We start from the raw sequence: 21,283 nt of genomic DNA, 5'->3' as shown, positions 1-21,283 counted from the left end.
CTAGACTCGCAGGAGGAAGGGGAGGGCGCCCCCTCTGCTCCCACCCGCGCTCCAACAAGTGGATGGGGCCCGCAGGGGAGCAGCAAGGAAGGGAACAGGTGGGGGCGGGCGGGTTTGCCCTCATACAGAGTTGAATCCATGCAGAGGAAATCCATCAGAGCAATGGGGGCCGCATTCGGGGAGCCAGCTAAAGCCTGCCTAGTCTCTGACTAGGCACAGGGAAAATGGGCTTCATCTAGATAGAGGACAAGGATGGGCAGCGTCTTGGGTGACGAGAAGGGTCGGTGCACAGGACACATAAAGGGATTAGAAGAGCTGGATTCTGGAGAGGAGGGCTCCAAGGGGTTACACCTGAAGCATCAGGACAAGACTACAGCTGGTGGAAGAGGGCGGAATGGATAAAGGCAAGGGATGGGTTCAGACTGTGGGTGGGGGTCTTCACATCTGGTCTGGGGCTCACATCTGGAAAACTTTAGGAAGGAGGGGATGCATCCGGGCTGAAGGCCACACAGCAGGAAGGGGGCTTCTGAGGGTGGCTGAGTCTGAGGAGTGCTCTAGTCTGGGGTACAGAGCTGAGGAAGAACAGGGCCAAGGGAGGGTCTGGCATGGAAGAGGGGAAGGCCTTTGGCCCCCAGCCGTCCCGCAATCTTGGGCATTCTGTGCCCGGGCAGGCGCCAACCCGCACAATCGCTTTTGTTGTCTGGGCTGGTTCAGCCTCGCTCTCTGCTGGGCGAGTCGCCCCCCTCCAGTCGCAGGAGCCCGGACGCCTGGCTTCCCGGCCCCACCCAGATGGGTCAGCGCCTTTGGCCTGTGCCTAGTTCTGTCCCTGGCTCACCTCATACTGTCGGACCCGGGGGTCCCTAGAGGTGGCCGCGTCCTGGGGAGTGGGGTGGACTGAACTACAATGGGGGACTGGTTGGCGGCGGCAGCACCGTGGGAACCAGACGGCTTTATCTGGCCCGGAACCACCCCCCTCCGCCCCCTACGCGGAGGAAGGGCGGATGTTCTTACCCCGGGCCTGGCCGGCAGGGGCGCGATGTGGGGGCCTCCTTTTCAGCAATGCCCGGGCCCAGGGCCCTCGGGGCCGCCTTTGCCTCAGCAGAGCTCGAGCCTCCTGCAAACTGGGTAGAAGGGGATGGGAGAGGCTGTCACCACTGTGAAATTGGTCCCCTCACCCCACGGAAAGGACCTCCTAAGCCAGAAGCACTTCTAGGAATGGCTCTGCCCAACACTGCCCCCAGCCCCTTTATGGGGAGCAAGGCTTGGATGTTCTTTAGAGAAATACTTCCAGAGAAAAGATAGGAAGAAGAAGAGGAAGAGGAGGAGAAAAGAAGAAGGAAGGAGAAGGAAGAAGAAGAAGAAGAAGAAGATGAAGAGGAGAAAAAAGAGGAATGCAGAGAGAGGAGGAGGAGAAACGAGCCTTGGAAACGGAAGGGACATAACAGGGGCAGAGAGATGAGTCAGGTGGAAAGAAAAAGGGGGGCACAGAAACAGAACAGATCAAGAGGCAAAGAACCAGTGGTTAAGCTAGGCGAGGAAAAGAGTAACTAGGAACACAATGGCTGGTAGTGAAAGGCCGGTGTTGTGTGTTAGTGGGGGGGGGGGCAAAGCTAGGTACCCCTGAGAGAAGATCGGGGAGGAGGAGCCATATGCTTACGTTAGTGGCTGCCAGTTGAGGGACACCCGTCTCTTCTCCGCTGGGCTGGGGCTGGGCACTAGAGGTGTTGGGGTCAGGCACCCCCGGAGGCCTGTGCACCTGTCAGGTGGGCAGTTTCGAACCCTGCAAGAAACTTCAGAGACAACCAGGGACTCAATGGGGCGTCAAGAAGGCCGAGCCTCAGTCGACTGTGTCCATCTCTTCATTTTGGATGTGGCTGGAGAAGGAGGTCTCCCATCCCCCACCTACCCATATCCCCCCCCCCCGTGTAAAAACCCACCTCTGGTGCAATGGCTCCTCCTAGGTGTCTGGCCTAGGCAGCAGCGACAGGCAGCAAAGCTGTAAATAAAAGAGTGAGCTGTTTAGGCAGCTAGCACCCCAAAACTCCCCCAAAGGAGGGCAGGGGTGGATCACAGAGAAAAAATCAAGACAAGACTTGGGGGGAGCCCCAAGCAGATAAGTAACTCAACTTGAGGCGCTTCTCTGCTTGCCTGTGCTACTAGAGGGGGGAAACTGGACTAGACTTTCAGTAAAGGACACAAAAAAATGTACATCCACGTATCTTATGAAATTCACCATCGCCAGTCACCATTATTCGGGACAGATTCTCATGTAGCTCTGGTTGGCCACCGGCTCATTGTCATTATTTTGAGAGAGGTCATGCATTATGTACCCCCTGGCTGGTCTAGAACGTACTGAGTTTGAAATTCTCAAAATTACGACAATCCTCTTGCTTCATTCCCCTCTAATGCTAAGGTTGCATACGTAAGCCACCACACCACGCTTAAAATGATTTTAAGAAACATTCAAAGGAGATCTCTGAGGGCATCTCCAAGGCCGGACTGTCTGGGATCTAGAACTCCGCCCACTAACTCGTCGCGACTCAGACGCCATCCTGAGCCTGGGCGGTAGGTGGCGCCACATACACAGACCTCAGCGGCTGTGCCCCGCGGTGTCTCCTTAGACTGCGCAGTGCTGAGGTGGAAGGGGATACCGAAGTCCAGGATTGGGAATCCTGAGGCCTGACTTCTATCCGGTCCCTTCCTTTCCAGCCTAAACGTCCTGGGACCAGAGTCTCCTGCTCCTTGGGCTTCAGTGTCTGAGAGGAAAGGGTCTTTCCTGGACATGTCTCCGCGTCACAGGATCTCAGCGGCGACCCTTCAGCATACTGCCACAACGTCGCAACCCAGCCCCCCCCCCCAGACAAGTCCATTATCCCCACGTTCAAGGGGGGCGAGGAATGAAGGTGCACGTTCAGACCCAGGGAGATCAACCCTGGAAGAGGCTGAGAAAGGGAATCCAAAGCCTGGACCCGTTCCAGATGAGTGAAGTTCAGTGGGTTAGCAGGCTGCCCCGGGAGAGCCTCCGAGACCCCTCGATCCGGTCGCCACCCCTCCCGCTTTTTTTCCAGGTTAACCCCTTCCCAGCCCCGCCCCCGGCGCGGCTCGGGTTACTAAACGCATTCCCAGAGACCGAGGCGGGAGCGGGAGTGGAGCCCGCGGCCTTTGTAACGGAGCACAGGGATGCCAGGCGCAGGGCCGGAGTTCTAGGCAGACCGTCTGCTCCGATCCTGTCACCCGCAGATGAGATGGGTACCTGTAACCCTCAAGTTAATAAACTATCCTGGATCTCGCCACCAAATCATCCGTAATTCATTCAATACTGAGGAGCTCTGGTCGCAGCAAACTAGAGCATCAGAACACCCCAGGATCAGTCCCCCTGCCAGCGGCCCATTCGCTACTTCCTAATCCATTGGAAGACTCCAGAAGTTCTTTCCGATTAATTCAGCGCCCCTAAAAACCCAGAACACGACAAGTTTTGTTTTTTGTTTTTAGATCATACCACGACCTTCCTGCACCTTATTTTCTTGAGCACTTAAGAAACTCGGGGAGCTCCAGGCTAATTCAAGGGCACCACCCATCTCATTCTAAGACAACTGGAAGCCTTACCGTGGTATCAAATGGGGTCTCTCCCCTCAATGGAGTCGGAAACTGGCTGACACCTCAACATCCCACCACCCTGGAGAGTCTCCTTCAAATTCTCAGCACCTCTAGATTTTTAACGCCTCCAAAATAGTTGCTCCTAATAGATCCACATAGCATCCTACCAAAAGCATTTGCTTTGTAGTCTCCTACATCTGAAGGCCTTGCTCCTTCTGGCCCACCAGACTTACTGGGTGCAGCATGCACGACGAAGAAGGGTCTGCAATGGGCTTACCCGGCCTGGTGGCCCGGGACCACCGTGTCCTCGACGGCCTGGCTAGAGCTGGGGGTGGGGCTGGGGCTGGGGCTGCTAGCAGAGGTGGCAGCCGAAAGCAGCAGCAGGAGGAGGAGGGGGCGGTGGCCACCGAGGCTAGACCGGCGCATCCTGTCGGGCGCAGAGTCGGACTCCGGGAGGCAGTGTGTCCAGTGGGTCCGAATCGGCCTGGCCCCAGCCCCGCCCCCTCCCCCGCCCCAGCCGGAGGCCGACTCACTTTCTCCACGGTGCAAGCCTGGGGCTGTGAAACTTCCCGCCAATCAGATCCCTGCGCTGCCAGCGCTCTGAGAGAGGCCAATCGGTTCGCGACAGGGGAGGAGCTAGATGGACAGGTGCCGGGCGGGGTGGCACCGGCGGGGAGTCTCCTGGAGGTGGGAGGATTTCAGGAATCAGGTGGTTGTCACCAAGATGGATGCGGTCCAAGTCCTCTAAAGCTAGGCTTAGTCTAGCAGGCCTCAGCCCTAGCTCAGGGGATTCTGTTAGAATGTAGCTAATGTCTTGTTAATGGAACTGATAGTTCCTCCTGTACCTGCCAACCAGGAGAGAGACCCGTGGTGTCCCTAGGGTGAGGCAGGGAGACCCTGAATTCCAGGCCAGCCTGGGATACATAGTGAGCCCTTCCTTCCTCCTCAGGCACCTCAAATCTCGAAGAAACAAGGATGTAACATTGGAGTACTAATCTCACACCCGACCCAGGTGTTGTCTCCGTCTCCCACATCAAGCCTTCCAGAAAGATGGTCCTTTCCCAAGGCCCTGTCCATTGCTTCAGCCTCACCATCTGCAAAAACTTGTCCCTCCCAAGTTCTGCCCTTCTGTGAATCCAGGCTACGCCCTTGACCAGACAGCTCCCTGAGGACTCCCAGCTCTACCCCTCCCCCACCCCTTTCTGCCTTGGTCCCCAGAAGACACCAGAACCCCTTCCCTGCCTCACTCCTTACAATCTTCCCCAACCAATAAATAGGCTTTGTTCTTGAAGACCTCCAATCCCTTCCTTTGAGGTGGGGGAGAGCAGCCCAGGCTACAGGAGATCTCACTTTAGTGAGTTCCAGGCTCCAGGTTCTCATCACAACCTCAAAACTCCATGAGTCTCAAGCCCAACTCCCCTTCTCTATGAACTTGAGTTCCAGCCTTACACGGTAGTGAGCGAGCCCTGGAATGCCAGCACCTGGGAAGGGGACCCTGAGAAGCTCAGGACAGCCTGGTCTAGTAGCAAATTCAGAGCCTTCATGGGCTGCATCGCAAGAACCTGTTTCAAGCCAGACAGTGGTGGTGAGTGCCATTAATCCCAGCAATTGGGAGACAGAGGCAGGCAGATCTCTGTGAGCCTGGTCTACAGAGCTAGTTCCAGGACAGGCTCCAAAGCTACACAGAGACGCCCTGTCTTGAAAAACAAAATGAAAGAGAACCTATTTCAAACAAATCAACCTCAAGTCCCCTCCCTCTTTCCTCAACCTCACAACCCCCTAGAGCTTCAGACTGTTCCAACTCCACACCCCCACCCCGTGTCCCCTCTGCTGCTTGAGCTTCCGACAGAGGTAAATGGGACACAGTTTCCCTCGGAATTCCAAACCCCATCTTCCTGTATTGCTCCACTTCTGGGTGTGAAAAGCCTCATCTTTCAACAGTTCCACTGCCCCCCCCCATCTTGCTTGGACTTGACCTTGGATGTCTGTTCCTCCTACCTGACCTCCCATGTTTGAAGATGGCAGGTCATTGACTAAAATAAAGCATTAACCCCGCCCCCAGGCATATGGGGGTTCCAGCCAGGGAAGGTAGCCAGGCCTCAGGCTCTACTACACCGCCCTCCTCGGGCTGAGAACAGAGAATGTTCCAGATTCATGCTATCACTATCCCGTTCTTTCCAAGGGAAGGTATGCAGGACACACACCCCTCACCCCTCCCTGCAATGAGCCACACGGGCTGACTCACACCATTACTGCCCCCTACAGCAATACCTGCCTCCAACCCGCGTTAACACCTAGAAAGCAGGGCCCACCCACGGTCCAGGGGCATGCAGGCCCCAGGAGCAGTCATGTTGTCTGCTAGGACTCATTCAGAGCTATTTGTGGGCTGACCCAGTGCGATAATGGAGTGCTAGATTTGCCTATTAACTGTGCTCCATGCTTCTGTCTGTGAGCCACCCCCAAGTCCCTGTTCTCGTGGCCCTGTGGGACACCATGTCCCTTACCTGTCTCTCCCCTCCCCATATCCTACCCTGTGGCTGGAGCATTTGCTGGGGGCGCTGCCGAAATTTCTCCCTTCTGCCCAGGATCCAGGGCATCGTCAATGCTCGTTGCTAGGCAACAGCCTCTGGCTCACCACTGCAACTTCCGGGGATGGCAGGGATGGGACTGGCTTCCCTTCCCCCCTGAATTTGGAGTCTTCAGTTCCCATTTCTTATTTTCAGATCATATTTACGTTATTTTCCAGATCCTAGTAGGATCTCAACACTTCAAAACCCTCTAGAGCTCTGAACCACGGCCTTCTAGAAGATTCTCTACATTGTTCTCTCCTCCATACACTATTTCATTCCTAGTATTGAAAAAAAAAAAAAAAAACCACTTCGATTTGACAATATGCTCTGCTTCTTCTGGAATCACGAGCATTCCAGAAATACAAGAGTTTTCTGGCATGGGAAAAAATGATGTCAGTGTTCTAGACCCTCACATTTTAGATTGTCTGACATTCTAGCTCTCACATACTCATTAGATTCCTTAGCACTCACATATCCCCCAAGGACATAGTGTTCTGACTGTCCTGGCATGTAAAAGTAGTTCCAGAGTTTAGAATTCATGGGCATTCCAGAGCACCCAGGTTTTAGAACCATTCACCTTTTAACACTCACATTTATGTCCCAGATGCTCTGGCCATGCAGAGAACTCTGTTCCACTTTGGATTTGTTTATTTATTTATTTGTTATTTATTTAGAGGGGTCTCATGTAACCAAGTCTGGCTTCAAACTCATGTAGTGGAGGATGACCTTGAACTCCCTATCTTCCCACTTTAGCTGCAGGAGTGATAGAGTCTAGGCAAGAGCCCTGGGACTACTATGACGTGGTGGATTTCAGGAAATTCCCACATTCCCAATTATTCTCTCTGCATCTCAGCAGCCGGGGTCCATTTATATAGCCACTAATTTTCAGCATTCCTACTAGTCAATCGTAGGTCAATCCCTTGACTTCTGCCTAGGTTTTGTTTGTATTGAGAGCAGATCACACTATGTAACTTTGGCTAGGTTAGGACCGAGGAAACCCTTCATCATACTGACTACAGTGACTGGTTCAGGAATGGTTGCCCGACTCAATTCAAACCCATGCAAACCAATCCTGTGATTTATTTTTGTTTGTTTGTAATAAAGTTTTCCTGTGGAGCCAAGGCTGGTCTTTCTTCTTTTTTCTTCCTTTCTTTCTTTTTTCAGGGTCTACATAGCCCTGGCCAGCCTGGAATTCTCTATGTAGACCAGGCTGGCCTCAAACTCACAGAGAGCCACCTGCCTCTGCCTCCCGAGTGCTGGGATTAAAGGTGTGCACCGTCACTACCTGGCCAGACTGAACTCTTGTGTGTCAGGTCCGTTTTTTTTTTTTTTTTTTTTTTTTTTTTTTTTTTTGTTTGTTTGTTTTTTTCCTCTTGGTATGATAAAGATACCTGGATGAAGATACTGGCAGGAGGATTCATTTTGGCTCATGCCACGGGTAAAGTCCATCGTGGCAGGGAAGTCACAGCAGAGAGGTATGTTCACCCTGGGTGTTTCCTCCCACTTAAATGAACCTACTCTAGACCATCCTTTGGAACACACAGAGGCTAACCTAAGCTAGATAATTCCTCTCAAGTGTGAGGTTTGTCTCCGAGGGGATCTTAGGTCCTGTCAAGTTGGCAGTATTAACAAATTGAGATCCTCCTGTCTCAGCCTCCAGAGTGCTGGCATTACAGGTGTGTGTCACCACAGTTAGCTCAGGACCGTGGTTTATTGTTGGTGTTTTTTGTTTTGTTGTTGTTGTTGTTTTTAGCTGCCAGGGTGGATGCAGGGATGGTGAAGAGTCTTCTGGAATGGTCTTGACTGCAGACAAAGTATCCCAGAAGGAAACAGGCAAGAGGTAGAAAGACATTCTAAGCCAGAAGCCAGGGAGTAAGCCAATACGCACTTTTCTTTGCTTAAACCCTAAGACAGATGCAGATGGTTTTGATTTTTGTTTTGTTCTTTTATTTATTTATTGACAGAGTATCTCTCCATAGCTCTAGCTGTCCTGGAATTCCTATGTAGACTAGGCTGGCCTCGAACTCACAGAGATCTGCTGTGGATTAATCTTCCAGTACACTGTGAAGATGTGTTGCTCTCATTGTTAATAAAGAGCTGGCCGGATTTGGGGAGGGGGAACAGAGAGAATGCTGGGAAGAAGGAGGGCGGAGCTAGAGAGTAGAGCCAGACTCCGAAGAAGCAACTAGGGAAGTTCATAGATGAGGTAAAAGAGCTTCAGGGCAGCACACAGCTTAATAGAAATGGTTTGATTTAAGTTGTGACAGCTGGCTGGAGACAAGCCTAAGCTATCGGCCGAGCATTTATAATTAATAATAAGTTTTCATTTTTTTATTCGTTTTACATACCAACCCCAGTTTTCTTTCCTTCCCCCTCCTCCTCCCATCTCCTCTTCCTCACCGGGTCCTACTCCTTAGAGAGGATAAGGCCTCCCACGAGGAGTGAACTAAGCCTGGCATTAATAATCAATCTTGTGTGGTCCGTTGGGAAGGGGCTTGTGGGAGAGAGCTGATTGGTGGTCTAGACTGAAAACTCCACCTACAAAGACCAGCCTGCCTAGGCCTAGTCAGTGCTGGGATTAAAGGTGTGCTCATACCCATAGCAATGCCTGAGTTTAAAGCCTAGAATATGATTGGTTCCTCCATCTCCATCTTTTCCTGGGGAGGCTCCCCCCCAAAAAAAAACCCACCAAGAATACAAAGTGTTGGCAGTGAGAGGTTTATTAGGGAGGTGACTTTGGCTTTTAGGAAAGGAAGGCTAAGGGACCTCAGTGACTCCAGGGAGGCTCTGGCCCTGGCTCCAACAGGAAGGTCCTGAGTCCCCTGGGGCCAGTCCATACGAAGGCACTGCGGTGGTTAGGGTTCAAAAGGAAGTTTCGTTAAGAGTGTTCTTGGGAGGTGTCAGGGGAGTTCCAAGACCTGTGGAGGGTCTCGGGGCCGGTGTCGGTGGCCGTCGGGGCTCTGGCACACCCCTCACCAGCTCCTGGCACCGATCCACGAAGCTTCCTGCCCCGCGGCGCCGGACCTCTGCTTGTGGTGGGCTGGGGCTCCCTCTGTGGCCGGGCAGGGAGGAGTTGCTGGAGGCTGAGTGGAGACTGAGAGGGAGGGAAACTCAGTGTCCCCCTGTGTCACCATGCTGTTTCCACTGTACAGAGAGGGAAACGGAGCTACCGCTACCTGGTCAGAGAGGTCCTGGGGGAGGGGCTAGGGAAAGTGCCCCGCGGGGAAGCCAGTGGGGCCAGTTCGCACTGCTCCAGCTGGCCCATCAGCTCTTCTTCGGTCAGGCCACCTGCTGGGGATAACAAAGAAGCAAGGTCAGGGGTAAAATGAGGGGGCGGGGTCACAGTAGGAGAGAAGACTTCGGGCTAAGGGAGAAAGTGGAAAGGCAATGGCGGGGAAAGGGCTGGAGGGTAAGAGAGGTCTAAAAGGGACAGCAAAGGGACCAGAGGGCAGGGGCCTGGGAAGAGAAACCACAGGCAGGGATTGAAGTGGGGGGGGGATACCAGGGGTTTGGCCCAGGCCATCCATGGCAGTAGTCAGGTCCCACATGGCCAGGCTGCCATTGGCCTGGCCGGTGAGCAGGTAGCGTCGGGGCCTGGAGCCCAGCCGCCTTGAACCCTCACACTCCAGCACTGTGAAGGCAGTCGTGGGGGAGCCGTCCACTGAGCGTACGGAACACACCCTGTGGGATGCAAGGGGACAGGAGTCATCAGCCTGGTCCCTCCCCTCACAAGCCCTGTCCCTCCACTGCCCACCCCAATCCTTATCCATTCCCATCATTGCTCATTTTGTTTGTCTCATGTAGCCCAGGCTGGCCTGCATCTCGCCAGGCAGTTGAGGATGACTTTGAACTTCTGATCCTTCTGCCTCCACCGCCTGAGTGCTGGGGTTACAGGCATGTGCCACACCCTGTTTATTGGGTACCGGAGGGCAAACCCAAGGCTTCATGCATGCTAGGCACTCACTCTACCCACCCCGCTGTGTCCCCAGCCCCTGTGATCTGGTTTGGATTCAGTATCTCAGATATTGCCCTGCCCCTGGTAGTCATGTATCCCAGGGGCCTCCTCCCACTTGCCTCCTCAGTTGCACCTGCTACCTCTCCCGGGCCTCCCGGCATCTCTGTCTCATCCTGCCCCCACCCGGCACCTGGTCCCAAGTCATCCCTGGCTTTGACCTCTTGTCCAGCCCCTTACACAGACATAGCTTCCCATGCACTCAGAAAAAGGCCTGAGCTGCCCTACACAAGGACTACTGCATTACCCGTGGCTCTTCCCAGACTTGCCACAGGTGTTACCCGTGGCTCTTCCCAGACTTGCCACAGGTGTTACCCGTGGCTCTTCCCAGACTTGCCACAGGTGTTACCCGTGGCTCTTCCCAGACTTGCCACAGGTGTTACCCGTGGCTCTTCCCAGACTTGCCACAGGCGTTACCCGTGGCTCTTCCCAGACTTGCCACAGGCCCCATTCTCAGCAGGCACACTCCCCCGCCCCCTCCCCCCTTCTGTTCCTTCCTGCTTAGCTTCAGGTATTTTTGCAGAGGCCACTCCCCAAGCAACACTCCAAGGCCTCTTTTTCAGGTCACCTGCTATGGATTCCTAGAGATCCTGTGTGCCCATCCGATACCCCTTATCCCCTGCATGCAACGCAACCCTACCCCAACCCTCTGCCTGCACCCCATCCCACCTTGACCCTCTGCCGGCATCCCCTTCCTACTCGATTGCCTGGGCTGCCTATGGTCCAGCACAGTGACCTGGGGTTTCTCAGTGCCTCTCACACATATAACCCAGAGGACCACTAACGCTGTAGCCTCTGCTCCTTCAGAACACCTCACGGGCCTCCTCCCAGGTCCCGCCTCATTTGGTGGGACAGTACTCACCGCTGCCCAGTGGAGGAGAGACGCACAAAGAGCTGGCTGGCATTTGGCACCACCTTCTGGATAAACACCTGTTGGTCATCCCGCTCACCGTAGGGACCTGGGTGGGGCAGGACAGGGTAAGGGCCAGCCGGGGTCCACAGGGCCTTCATAGCCTATGGCATTAGCCTTCCCCAGCTGCTGACCGCAACGCCCAGACCTAGACCCTGCTCCCAAGGCTCCTAAGGTTGGACAGAACTAGGGGCTCACAAGGATCAATAGCAATCGGGCCTGTCGGGAGATGGTCAGTGGGAGCCAATGGCCCGAGGGTGGAGAGGTCAACAGCAGGTCAGGGGGGCCAAGGTACAAGTGGACAAGGGGCAGCCGTCAGGGCTGCTGGAGGGCAACGGAGCAGCTAAACGGGCAGGTGGAGGACTGAGGGGCAAGCGGGTCTGCGGGAAGGGGTCGAGGGCCAGGGACAAGCAGGCACCGATGTCATTGCCAGCACCGCAGCCTCCATGGCCATCGGCGGACTCCAGCGCCAGGATCTTGAAGGACGCTAGCGGAGTGGAACCGGGCTGGGTGGAGATCATGCCTCGAAAGCGGGTCACAGACCACGTCCGTACATGGTTGTTGTCTGCACAGACTAAAGAGCAGAGAGACGGCAGAAGGTCAGGGCTGGCCCCATGGCACCAGCAATTTCACCCTCCCAGTCCCCCAGGATGGGCCCTTTTGGAGGCGTGAGGGCCTAGTTGCGGTTTTTCCCTCTCAGGAATTCTCTCTGCGGGAGTTCCACAAGCCCGCCAGATAGATGCTCTGCCTCTGAAGTGGTTTAAGTCTGACCCCATGTTACCCTCTTCATCTTTTCATCTCATCTGCTTTCTCAGCTTCCTGATGCTGTTCAGTCCCTACAGCCACGCTCATCACCGGCCACGCCCCTCCTCTGCATTTATCTCCGCCCACTGTCTCCCATTGGCGCCTTTGCGGCGTTTCCTCTGACTGGAAGGCCTGGCCCCCCTGATCTGCATCTGTGGCGGTTCATTTCTGCTCTAAGGTCCTCGGCCTCAGCCTTCCCCTGAATCAGCCCTCTACCATGACCCTCACACACACCTGTGACCCCAATGTTTGGAAGGCTGGATCCAAGGGATCCGAAATTCAAGGCTAGCCTGGGCTACGTCGGTAGACCTCATCTCAGACAAAGCCCTAGGGGATGGGTGATGGCTCAGTTGGTAAAGTGCCATTCGAGGGTAAGGGCCCCCGAATGAGGAGTCACGTGCTTGTCATCCATGCTCTGGAGAGGATGACCAGGTCCCTGGGGGGCTCCCTCGCCAGCCACCCTGGCATATGGGCAATCTCCAGATCCCATGAGAGTCTTAAAAAACAAGACTGGAGAGATGATGGGTCAGCGGTTAAGAGCCTGGCTGCTCTTCCAGAGGACCTGGGTTCAATTCCCAGCGCCCACATGACCGCTCATAGCTGTCTGTAACTCCAGGATCTGACACCTTCATACAAGCAGGGTAAACAACAATGTACATAAAACAAAACAGACAAAAAAAAAAAAAAAAAAAAAAAAAAAAAAAAACCAAGGTGAAACAACAGCTAAGTGTTTCAGAGCATTTGCTACTCCTGCAGAGGAACTGAATTCAGTTCCCGGCATCCATGCTGGGTGGCATACAACCACCTGTAACCCCATCCCTAGGGACACTGATGCCCTCTTCTACGTGCACACACATATACACATTTTTTAAAATCTTTTTTGATTGTTTTTGTTTTGTTTTGAGACAGAGTTTCTCTGCGTAGCCCTGACTGTCCTGGAACTTTGTAGACCCGGCTGGCCTTTTGCTGGAAGGGATTCTCCTGCCTCAGCCTACTGAGTGCAGGGATTACAGACCTGAGTCACTGTGCCCATTACAGTTTTCCTGCTGGGATTGCTCCCCACCCCGGGGCCGCCTGTTAGCCTCAGCCTGGGAGAGCTGTGTCTCCTCCCAGCTGTCCCTACTGAAAGTGCCACCCGCCTGGCTCCCGCCTGGCTCCCAAAGCTGTCCCTCCTGCAGGGCACCCACCTGAGATGAGGTGCTTCTCCGATAGCATGATCTTGGTGACAGGGCTGCGGTGCACACTGAAGGTCTGGAAGAGCTGGGGTCCCGAGCCCACAGTCTCCGGGTGCTGCACGATGACCCGCACAACCCCTGAGCTGGTGCCATAGGCAATCTCAATCCAGTTCCCACTGTCACCTTAGGGAGAGGCCAACAACAAAGAAGGTCTATCATGGAAACAGAATCAGGGGAGAGAGAAGGGAGGGAGGGAGGGAGGAGGGACGGAGCAGGGAGAGACAGAGACACACACAGAAAACAGGACTGAGAAGAAACACAGGGGCGGGGCTGGAGAGACGGCTCAGTGGTTAAGGACACTGGCTGCTCTTCCAGAGGACCCAGGTTCAATTCCTAGCATCCTTGAACTCGGATTTTTGTTTTGTTTTTTGAGGACAGGGTTTCTCTGTGTAACAGTGCTGGCTGTCCTGGAACTCACTCTGTAGACCACACTGGCCTTAGACTCACTGAGATCTACCTGTCTCTGCCTCCCAAGTGCTGGGATTAAAGGCGTGGGCCACCAACACCTGGCATTTTTCCTTTTTAACGGGGGGGGGGGTGTTAATTAATTTTTTTTTTATTCATTTTACATACCAACCACAGTTCCCCCTCCCTCCCCAAGCTTGGATTTGTGTACTATCTGCCATGTATCCATTCTCTTGGTTCTAGGAATTATGCAAATGCCATGTCCTGATGGGAGATGGGAGAGACACAAAAGTTAATTAACAGCGGCTTGCCATGGAGAGGCCAGCAGCACCTAAAGGGGGGCTAAACAAGCAACGCCAAACCACGTGCTGAGGGGAATGAGAACCAACATGTTCCCTTCCCGAGGAGTCACACCAGATAGGCCACACAAGCAGGGACATGGCTGCAGACCAGCTCTGGGGCTGGTCAGTGACAGCAGGGACAGGTTTCATCATAGCTTACTGGTCTTGGGGGTGAGGTAGACACTGAGTGCGGTGACACCATCCTCTGCCGGGTCTCGGTAGAGCTCGCTGACGAGGAGGTCGTTGTCTTTCATCCGAAGGGGGAATTTCTGCACATCTAGGTGGGCAGGCAGGGGTGAGGTGGACTTGTTGGAGGCTCCCGCTCCAGCCCACGCCTCAGGTGGCAGGAGGAGGGACACTGCTCACCTACGTAATAAATGGAGCCGTTGCTACAGCCCAGAAGGAGGAAGGAGCCGGCTGCATCATAACTGGTGATAGGCTGGACCTCCTGGACCTGCGGCAGGAAAGAGGCGGTAGCGTGGGACCCTCCTGGCATCCCTGTCTTTCTCCCACAGTGCCCATCGCTGCGCCCAGCCTGGCCATGCTACCCGAGCCTGAGCCCATCACTTCCTGCCTTGCCAGTTGCCATCTGTGTCTCTCTCTAACATCACAGCTGTCCCTGTGATATGGCAGTGCTCCCTGTAACTGGCCTTTGCCCCTTCCTCTCTATATCAGACTGTCATTCATTCCTTGGCCCTCTTCGCTACTCTGTTTTTTGTTGAGTTTTTAAAAATTATTTTCTAAGGTCATGTGTGAGGACATCTGTGTGTGGGAGTATACACATGAATGTGGGTACCCACAGACGCCAGAGGTGTCAGAGGCCCTGGAGTTGGAGTCACGGGTGGCTGTGAGCCACCTGGTGGGGGTCCTGGGAATGGAACATGAGACCTTTGAACAGTGCACACTCTTAGCTGTTGAACCATCTCCCTGGTCCCATTTTTGTTGGTTTTTGACATAGCCACATATAGCTCAGGCTGGTGTTGAACCTGCCGAATAGCCCAAGCTGCCATTGAAGTATTGATCCTCCTGCCTTGATCTTCTATGTCCTGGGATTGTATATAGGCAAGTGCCACAATGCCTGTAAATCTCACATTTGTGTGTGTGTGTATGTGTGCCCGCGCGCAATCGTGCACGCGCACACATTCCTGTCTGTCTGTCTGTCTGTTTCGATCTTGTTTAGCACTGAATGTAGAACTTAGGGCCTCTTCCCTACTAGCCAAGCAGTCTACCGCTAATCCACATGCCCTCAGCCCCTCACTGGGGAATTCTAAGGAGGTTTTCTACTAGGGAGCCATAGCCCAGCCCCTGCCTGGAGGATTCTAGGCAAGTGCTCTACCACCATTATTACAGCTCTTGGTGCTCTCTCTCTCTGTCTCTCTCTCTATCTCTCCATCTCTCTCTCCTATGAAATGGCCATCACTAAACTGTCTAGGCAGCTCAGGCTGGCCTTGCATTTTACCTTCTCCTGAAGCCTCTTGCATAGTTTGGGTTACAGGTCTGCACTACCAGGCCCATCCTGGCTCCATGCTTCTGACTTTGCTCCATTTCTTTTGCTTCCGAGTCCCTCACCTCCCGTGTTTTCCTGTTTCTCTCTCTCCATGCTTCTTTCTGGCCTGGGCTGGGTAGAGCGATGAGCACCTGCATCTCCCGCTCTTGCTTCGCTCGCTACTTTCGACACTATCTCTACATCTGCTCTCCAGCCCAGGGCTTGAAGACTCCACCCCACTCCTTTCCAAACCCCTCCATCCTTCACATCAGTCCCTCAGCCACACTCCCAGGAGGGCCTCCTGGATGCTCCAAGACAGGGTTGCTCTGTGTAGCCCTGGCTGTCCCGGAACTCGCTCTGTAGACCAGGCTGGACTCAAACTCACAGAGATCCACCTGCCTCTGCCTCCCGAGTGCTGGAAATAAGGCATGAGCCGCTACATCCATCGGGCGCTCCATGGCCGTTTGTATCCCACACCCACTCCAGGGTTATCTCTCTAGGTGGTGTGAAACAGGGAGCCTAGACACTTGAGACAAGGGAGCCAGGCTGGCCCAGGCTCACCTGCCAGTGCTTGGTCACAGCGTTCCACACTCCGATGCGCCCTGTGTGGCTTGTGGCGATGAGCTGGTTCCCGACAAAGAACAAGGCCTCCACTGGTACACCCAGGTGGAAGACACCTGCAGGCGGCAAGGGAGGGGGGTATGGCGGCAAGAACCACAGGGCTCGGGGTTGAACTGGGAAACGGAAACCCGATTGCAAAGAGTATTCCAGGAATTCCACAGACATTTTGATGGGTGTGGAACTCCAAGGGCAGGTAGAAGTTTTCAAAAAGGCTAAACTCGCCTATTAGGGCAAAGGGCTATGGCAGCTGAGGGCTGAGTTTTGTTGTTATTGTTTTGAGTCGGGGTTTCGTGTAGCCCAGGCTAGCCTCTACCTTCCGTGTGCTGGATTACAGCTGTGTACCACCATACCCAGTTTACCTGGGGCTGGGATTAGATGCAGGGTTTCATGCATGCTCCCCCTCCTTTCCAGACACATAAATAAATAAATAAATAAATAAATAAATAAATAAAATATAACCGATGTGTTAACTGGGCATGGTGGCACTTGGGGTAGCTCTGGTCCAGCATTCAGGAGTTGAGGACATGAAGATCTGGAATTCAAGGCTTGAGCTACACAGTAAAACTGTGTCTAAGGCAAAATGAAACATGCAGGATTCTGAAGGTCTGGAACATTCTCTCGTGGGGTAAAGAGGTTGAGTAGGACATAGAATTCTTATTCTTCTCATATGCATATCCAGTTTCATGGTTTGGGTTATTTGAACAGATTACAGAATTCTCTAGGGTTCTGGAAAAGTCCAAAGGACATACCTATCTCAGAGCCACCACCTTGTGCCTGCAGAGCCCACAGAAGAATCTCGCTGCCTGTGGCTGCGGCCACCATCTTGTCATGCTCACCCAGGGCACCGCCAAGCACTCTAGCTGTGAGAGCCAGGCGCTCGACGGGCCAGTCCAGGCGTGGGCTGGAAAATGCTAGCTGCCAGCCAGAGGCTTCCTTCAGCCTGTGACATGGGGAGACATCAGTGACCCCCACCTCACAGCCTCCCTATCCACAAGGGCCAGAGCCTCCCGAAACCCTACCCCCACCCCCTGCACCTGTAACAGACGAGAAAGTGGGTATAGGCCACAGCAATCCAGTTGTGGTGACCACAGACCAGTCGCACCATCCCTGGCTCCTCCGGTTGGCCTTGGGGGTAAGAGAGGAGACCAGAGCAGGGTCACAGGGGCCAGTGGCTCTCACCAGTGAGAGCTACATCTGGTGGGGCAGGCCTGTAATCTCAGGCACTTTGGTGGTTGAGACGGAAGGACAAGTCCAAGGCGAGTTTGGGCAACTCACTGAGTCCCTGTCTCAAACAGAAAGTAAAGAGAAGGCTGGGGCCAGAGCAGTTGATTCAGCATATGAAAACAGTTCTGGCACAAGCCCGACAACCTGGGTTCCATCTCCAAAACCCACGTGCTAGCTTCTGGCCTCTACAAGTGCCCTGTGTTACGTATTCACACATGCATATGCTCACAGTGATGATAATTAAAAATAATCAAATAAAAACAAGGGCTCGAGGAGCCCATGAGATGGTCCAGACTCGTAATCCTAGCACTCAGGAGACTGAGGAAGGAGGATTGGGTGGCTTTGAGCTCCAGGCCAGCCTGAGCCAGAGTGAAATCCTGTCTCAAAACAAAACAAAACAAAACAAAAAAAAAAAAAAAAAAAAAAAAAAAACAAACCCAGAAAGGGTGGGGGGAGCTGGAGAGATGGCTCAGAGGTTAAAAGCACTGCCTGCTCTTCCAGAGGTCATGAGTTCAATTCCCAGCAACCACATGGTGGCTCACAACCATCTATCATGAGATTTGGTGCCCTCTTCTGGCCTGCAGGAATACATGAAGGCAGAATGTTGTATACATAATAAATAAATATACATAATAAATAAATAAATAAACAAACGAGGGTATGCTCTAGGCTCAGTCCCAAACACAACACACATGCAAAAGAAGCTTACCTGATGGGGATGGAGGTGCTCTCTCATCCAACATTCGGCCCAGCAGCCCTGCATTACCCAAGTTGGGGGGCATGGTATTGCTCCGTCGAACAGGGGCTGGACGTCCCCCTACTTGCTGGGGCCCCACCAGGCTGTGCCGGTTTCTCCGCTTCACTGGGAATACTACAGTGAGGGGAAATGTCAGTCACCATAATTATAATCCTAGTGGGCTGTCTATAATCCTAGTGCGATGTCGCTCTATGAACACTAAAACTACAACAGACCATGGTGCTCTGGTGAAGGTGTGCTGTGGTACCAGGATATGGCATCCAATGACCCAGAAGCCTGTTACAGAGGAAGACCCAGTGTGGTGCCGCTATGTACGATACTGATGCCTTCTCATTATTTGCTAATTTTAGCCAGGCCCGTAGGCAGGTCTGTAATGGCAACTACTTGGAAGTCTTGAGCTGAAAGACTGTAAATTCAAGGTCAGGCTGAGCAACTTAGTGAGACCCCGTCTAAAAGAAACAAACAATAACAAACAGCAGAGGGGTAGTGAGATGCCTTGGTAGGTAAAGGTGCTTGCCACCAAGCCTGACAATCTTGACGCTGATCCTGGGACCCATGTGGTGGAAGGAGAGAAATGATTCCTACAAGTTGTCCTCTGATCTCCACACATGCCCCTCCCCATGTGCCCCAATACACAAATACAGGCAGCAACTATTGTTTTAAAGTAAAAATAGATGAGTTGTAGCTTAGCAGTGGAATACGCCCCAGACTTTAACGGGTAAGGGAAGGGCTGTGGGCATGATTCAGAAATAGAACTCACGCCTACAATTTCCCAGTCAAGGTTTGGGAGTATGGCTCCGTGCTACAGTACCTGCTAAGCGCACACAACACCTTGGGTGCCAACTCTAGTTCTATAGCAAATATATCATAAAATAAAGAATCAAACTACAGGGGTTACAGAGACAGCTTGTGGGTAAAGTACTTGCTTTTCCCCCCAGAGCTAGGAAAGTGAACCAAGATGAATCCTCATACTTTGCTGGCAAGCCAGCCTAGCCAGTTGGTGAATTCCAGGTTCACTGAGACAGGGTCTCAATAATAATAACAATAACAATGGCTATCATTATTTATTGTTATGGAATAAATTAAAATTTTGATTATCTTCCCTCCTAACAAGGGGAAACCTCTTCCTTGGGAGACAGAACATTGTTCTAGATTTTTGTTGTGCTGTTGATTTTGAAACATGGTCTCCCAGTGTAGCTCTGACTGTCCTGGAATTGGATATGTAAACCAAGTTATTTTCCAACTCAGAGATCCCCCTGCCTCAGCCTCCTGAGCTGGGAGTAAAGGCATGTGGTACCATGCCCAGCTGTCTATTCAGGTTTTATTTTCACGTTTCCACTGCAATTGTGGTATAAAGTTAGCATGATAAAACTAATATTTTAAGTGTTATTGTTGTTGTTTTGTATTTCTTTTTTGAAAAATAGGGTGAAACTTAAGAAAACTCAGACTACACCTCCCATCATGCTTCTGAGCACACGGTAAATGCTGTTTCCTAGTCCCTTTCCAAACACCTTATAAAAAAACTATAACTCCCAGTGCAGCTCAGGGCTCCAAATACAGGAACCTAAGAGTTTGTAGCTTTATGGGAAATGTAGTCTTTAACTGAATCTCCCTCTCCCCAGTATCTATTGGGAGTACCCACCTGGAGGAGGTAGATAACCATTGAAGAGGACATTTCCACAGGAAGATCGATCCAGTTCTTCCCTTACCTGCAGGCGACGAACTGCAAAGGAAGGACTCAAAGCTTGGTCTCAAGGGATTCTAAGACAGACCCATGTCCCTCTCCCTATTTGTTTTTCCAAAGAGCTGCCAACTCCTTCAGAGCCAGACCCACATCAAATGCTCTTAGCTTTAGCCCAAATGTCTTCCTGACTGGGGGAGACAAAGCGGTAGAGAATGTTCAGGAAATAACTGAGGGTACTGACTGACAGGAGCCGGGGCCACTACATGGGGACTTCTACTTACCCAGTGGAGTGAGCCCATAGAATTGGGCCTCATGGAGGAGGCTGGAGCCGTGGATACCCCTGGATAAATAAGAGAGTCGGTGTGAACGTCTGGGGTGCAGGGGTGGGTAGCACGTTCTGAGGTTTTTGAACGGGTGGTGCACACCGGCCACCCCAGAACATCGAAAGAAGAGGTAAGAAGATCAAAGTAAGTTTGAGGCCAGCCTGGCACCCAGGGCTACAGAGCAATGCCTCGTCTCAAACAAAAAACCACACAAATACATAAATACTTGTTAAACGTCTAGGGAACAAAGATATGACTGGTACAAACGTGTGCACATATTTGGAGGGGGGGCGTATAACACGATCAAGACTGAATACTTCTAACAGAATGGAACAAATGAACATTCCGAGAGGGAGGAGAGACTTACATGGTGGGGGAATTCACTCCCTCTATACCAACCTGGGGTCTAACTCTTTGGTCCGTAGGAAGTTGAGGATGGGGGCAAAGACGGTGGGGTCCCTGTCGATGAAGATCTGCGTGTGGGGGAATGGTAAAGACCGGGAGTAGGTAGGAGGTCCTGCCCCTCCTCCCACCCGCCGACCCACTTTTAATCTTGCCTCACTCACAGCTCCGGTCTCATCTTTCAGAGTTGAGATGCGTCCGCTCAGAAGACTACAGCAAGGGGAAGCCGAGGAGGTGTCGTGGGCCGAGTTGCAGAAGTGCGTAAGGGTCGAGATTAAGTCTCCCCACACCCACCTTCCATCCCCTCCTACCCTCGCCCCAAACTGGCCCTCCTAATCACCTGGAGAAGAAGGAGTCTGGGATCCAGGTGAGCGTCTGGCGAGAGGTACTGAACCTGGGCGATGAGGTAAGGAGAGGAGACAGATGACGGGGAGGTAAAGACCGCTACCCCCTCCTGCCTGATCCATGCACGAAATCTTCCCTCCTTTGCCAGCACGGGGCGGAGCAAGCATTGATGGACAGGGATTACCACCCCCACTTCCAGAAGAGGCGGGTATCCCCGCCTCAGTCCCGTAGGATGGGGCCTCAGGGATCTCCCATACTCACCGCTTCCCCCCCACGTTCAGATGAATTACTTCCCCGGGGGCTCCCCGACTCGGGACCCCCTCCGCTGCAGCAGTCGCGACAGCCATGGCCCCCCGGCGAGCCTGCCGGCCTGCACCCACTTCCGGGTGTGCACAGACCCCGCCCCTGACGCTCGCTTATTGGTCTAGAGACTCCAGGGTCCTCTGGCGATTGGACAGAGCGCTCGCTCATCGCAATTACGTTCTCTGACTCTTTAAAGCCGGGCGGTCGTTCCTGGCTTTGACGGAGCGCACCTCTGGGCATGACTTCTCCGTATTTCTAGAGTTC

At 53.1% G+C, this 21,283-nt stretch overlaps 2 protein-coding genes across 4 annotated transcripts in view; one reads left to right on the top strand and one right to left on the bottom strand.

Moving 5' to 3' along the window:
• The first annotated feature begins 4,253 nt into the window (after positions 1-4,253).
• The window catches only part of Sertad1 (SERTA domain containing 1), a 135,829-nt gene continuing 118,799 nt past the window's right edge, over positions 4,254-21,283 (top strand). The window contains exon 1 of the mRNA XM_051206943.1: positions 4,254-4,257. The gene's annotated coding sequence lies outside the window, so the exon portion shown is untranslated. The remainder of the gene's footprint in view (positions 4,258-21,283) is intronic.
• On the bottom strand, positions 8,868-21,248 carry Shkbp1 (SH3KBP1 binding protein 1). 3 transcript variants are annotated; one of them, XM_051206940.1, is made up of 18 exons: positions 20,978-21,248; positions 20,712-20,765; positions 20,527-20,581; positions 20,369-20,442; positions 19,928-19,986; positions 19,605-19,685; positions 17,915-18,076; positions 17,016-17,106; positions 16,731-16,921; positions 15,922-16,037; positions 14,241-14,328; positions 14,035-14,151; positions 13,081-13,251; positions 11,508-11,663; positions 11,042-11,138; positions 9,670-9,848; positions 9,344-9,455; positions 8,868-9,261 (listed from the first exon to the last, which is right to left on the bottom strand). In XM_051206940.1, exons 1-18 carry the CDS (start codon positions 21,061-21,063, stop codon positions 9,030-9,032), a joined length of 2,121 nt encoding a protein of 706 aa, XP_051062897.1. In that variant the 5' UTR covers positions 21,064-21,248; the 3' UTR covers positions 8,868-9,029. The 3 variants fall into 3 exon arrangements, with proteins under 3 accessions (XP_051062897.1, XP_051062896.1, XP_051062898.1); XM_051206939.1 differs by having other exon boundaries at positions 9,344-9,458; positions 20,978-21,246; XM_051206941.1 differs by having other exon boundaries at positions 9,344-9,458; positions 20,536-20,581; positions 20,978-21,243.

This window comes from Phodopus roborovskii, unplaced genomic scaffold (assembly GCF_943737965.1).
Source record: "Phodopus roborovskii unplaced genomic scaffold, PHOROB, whole genome shotgun sequence".
NCBI classification, from domain to species: Eukaryota; Metazoa; Chordata; class Mammalia; order Rodentia; family Cricetidae; genus Phodopus; species Phodopus roborovskii.
The sequence above is the reverse complement of the archived record's forward strand: the minus strand, read 5'-3'. Positions and strand labels throughout refer to the sequence as shown.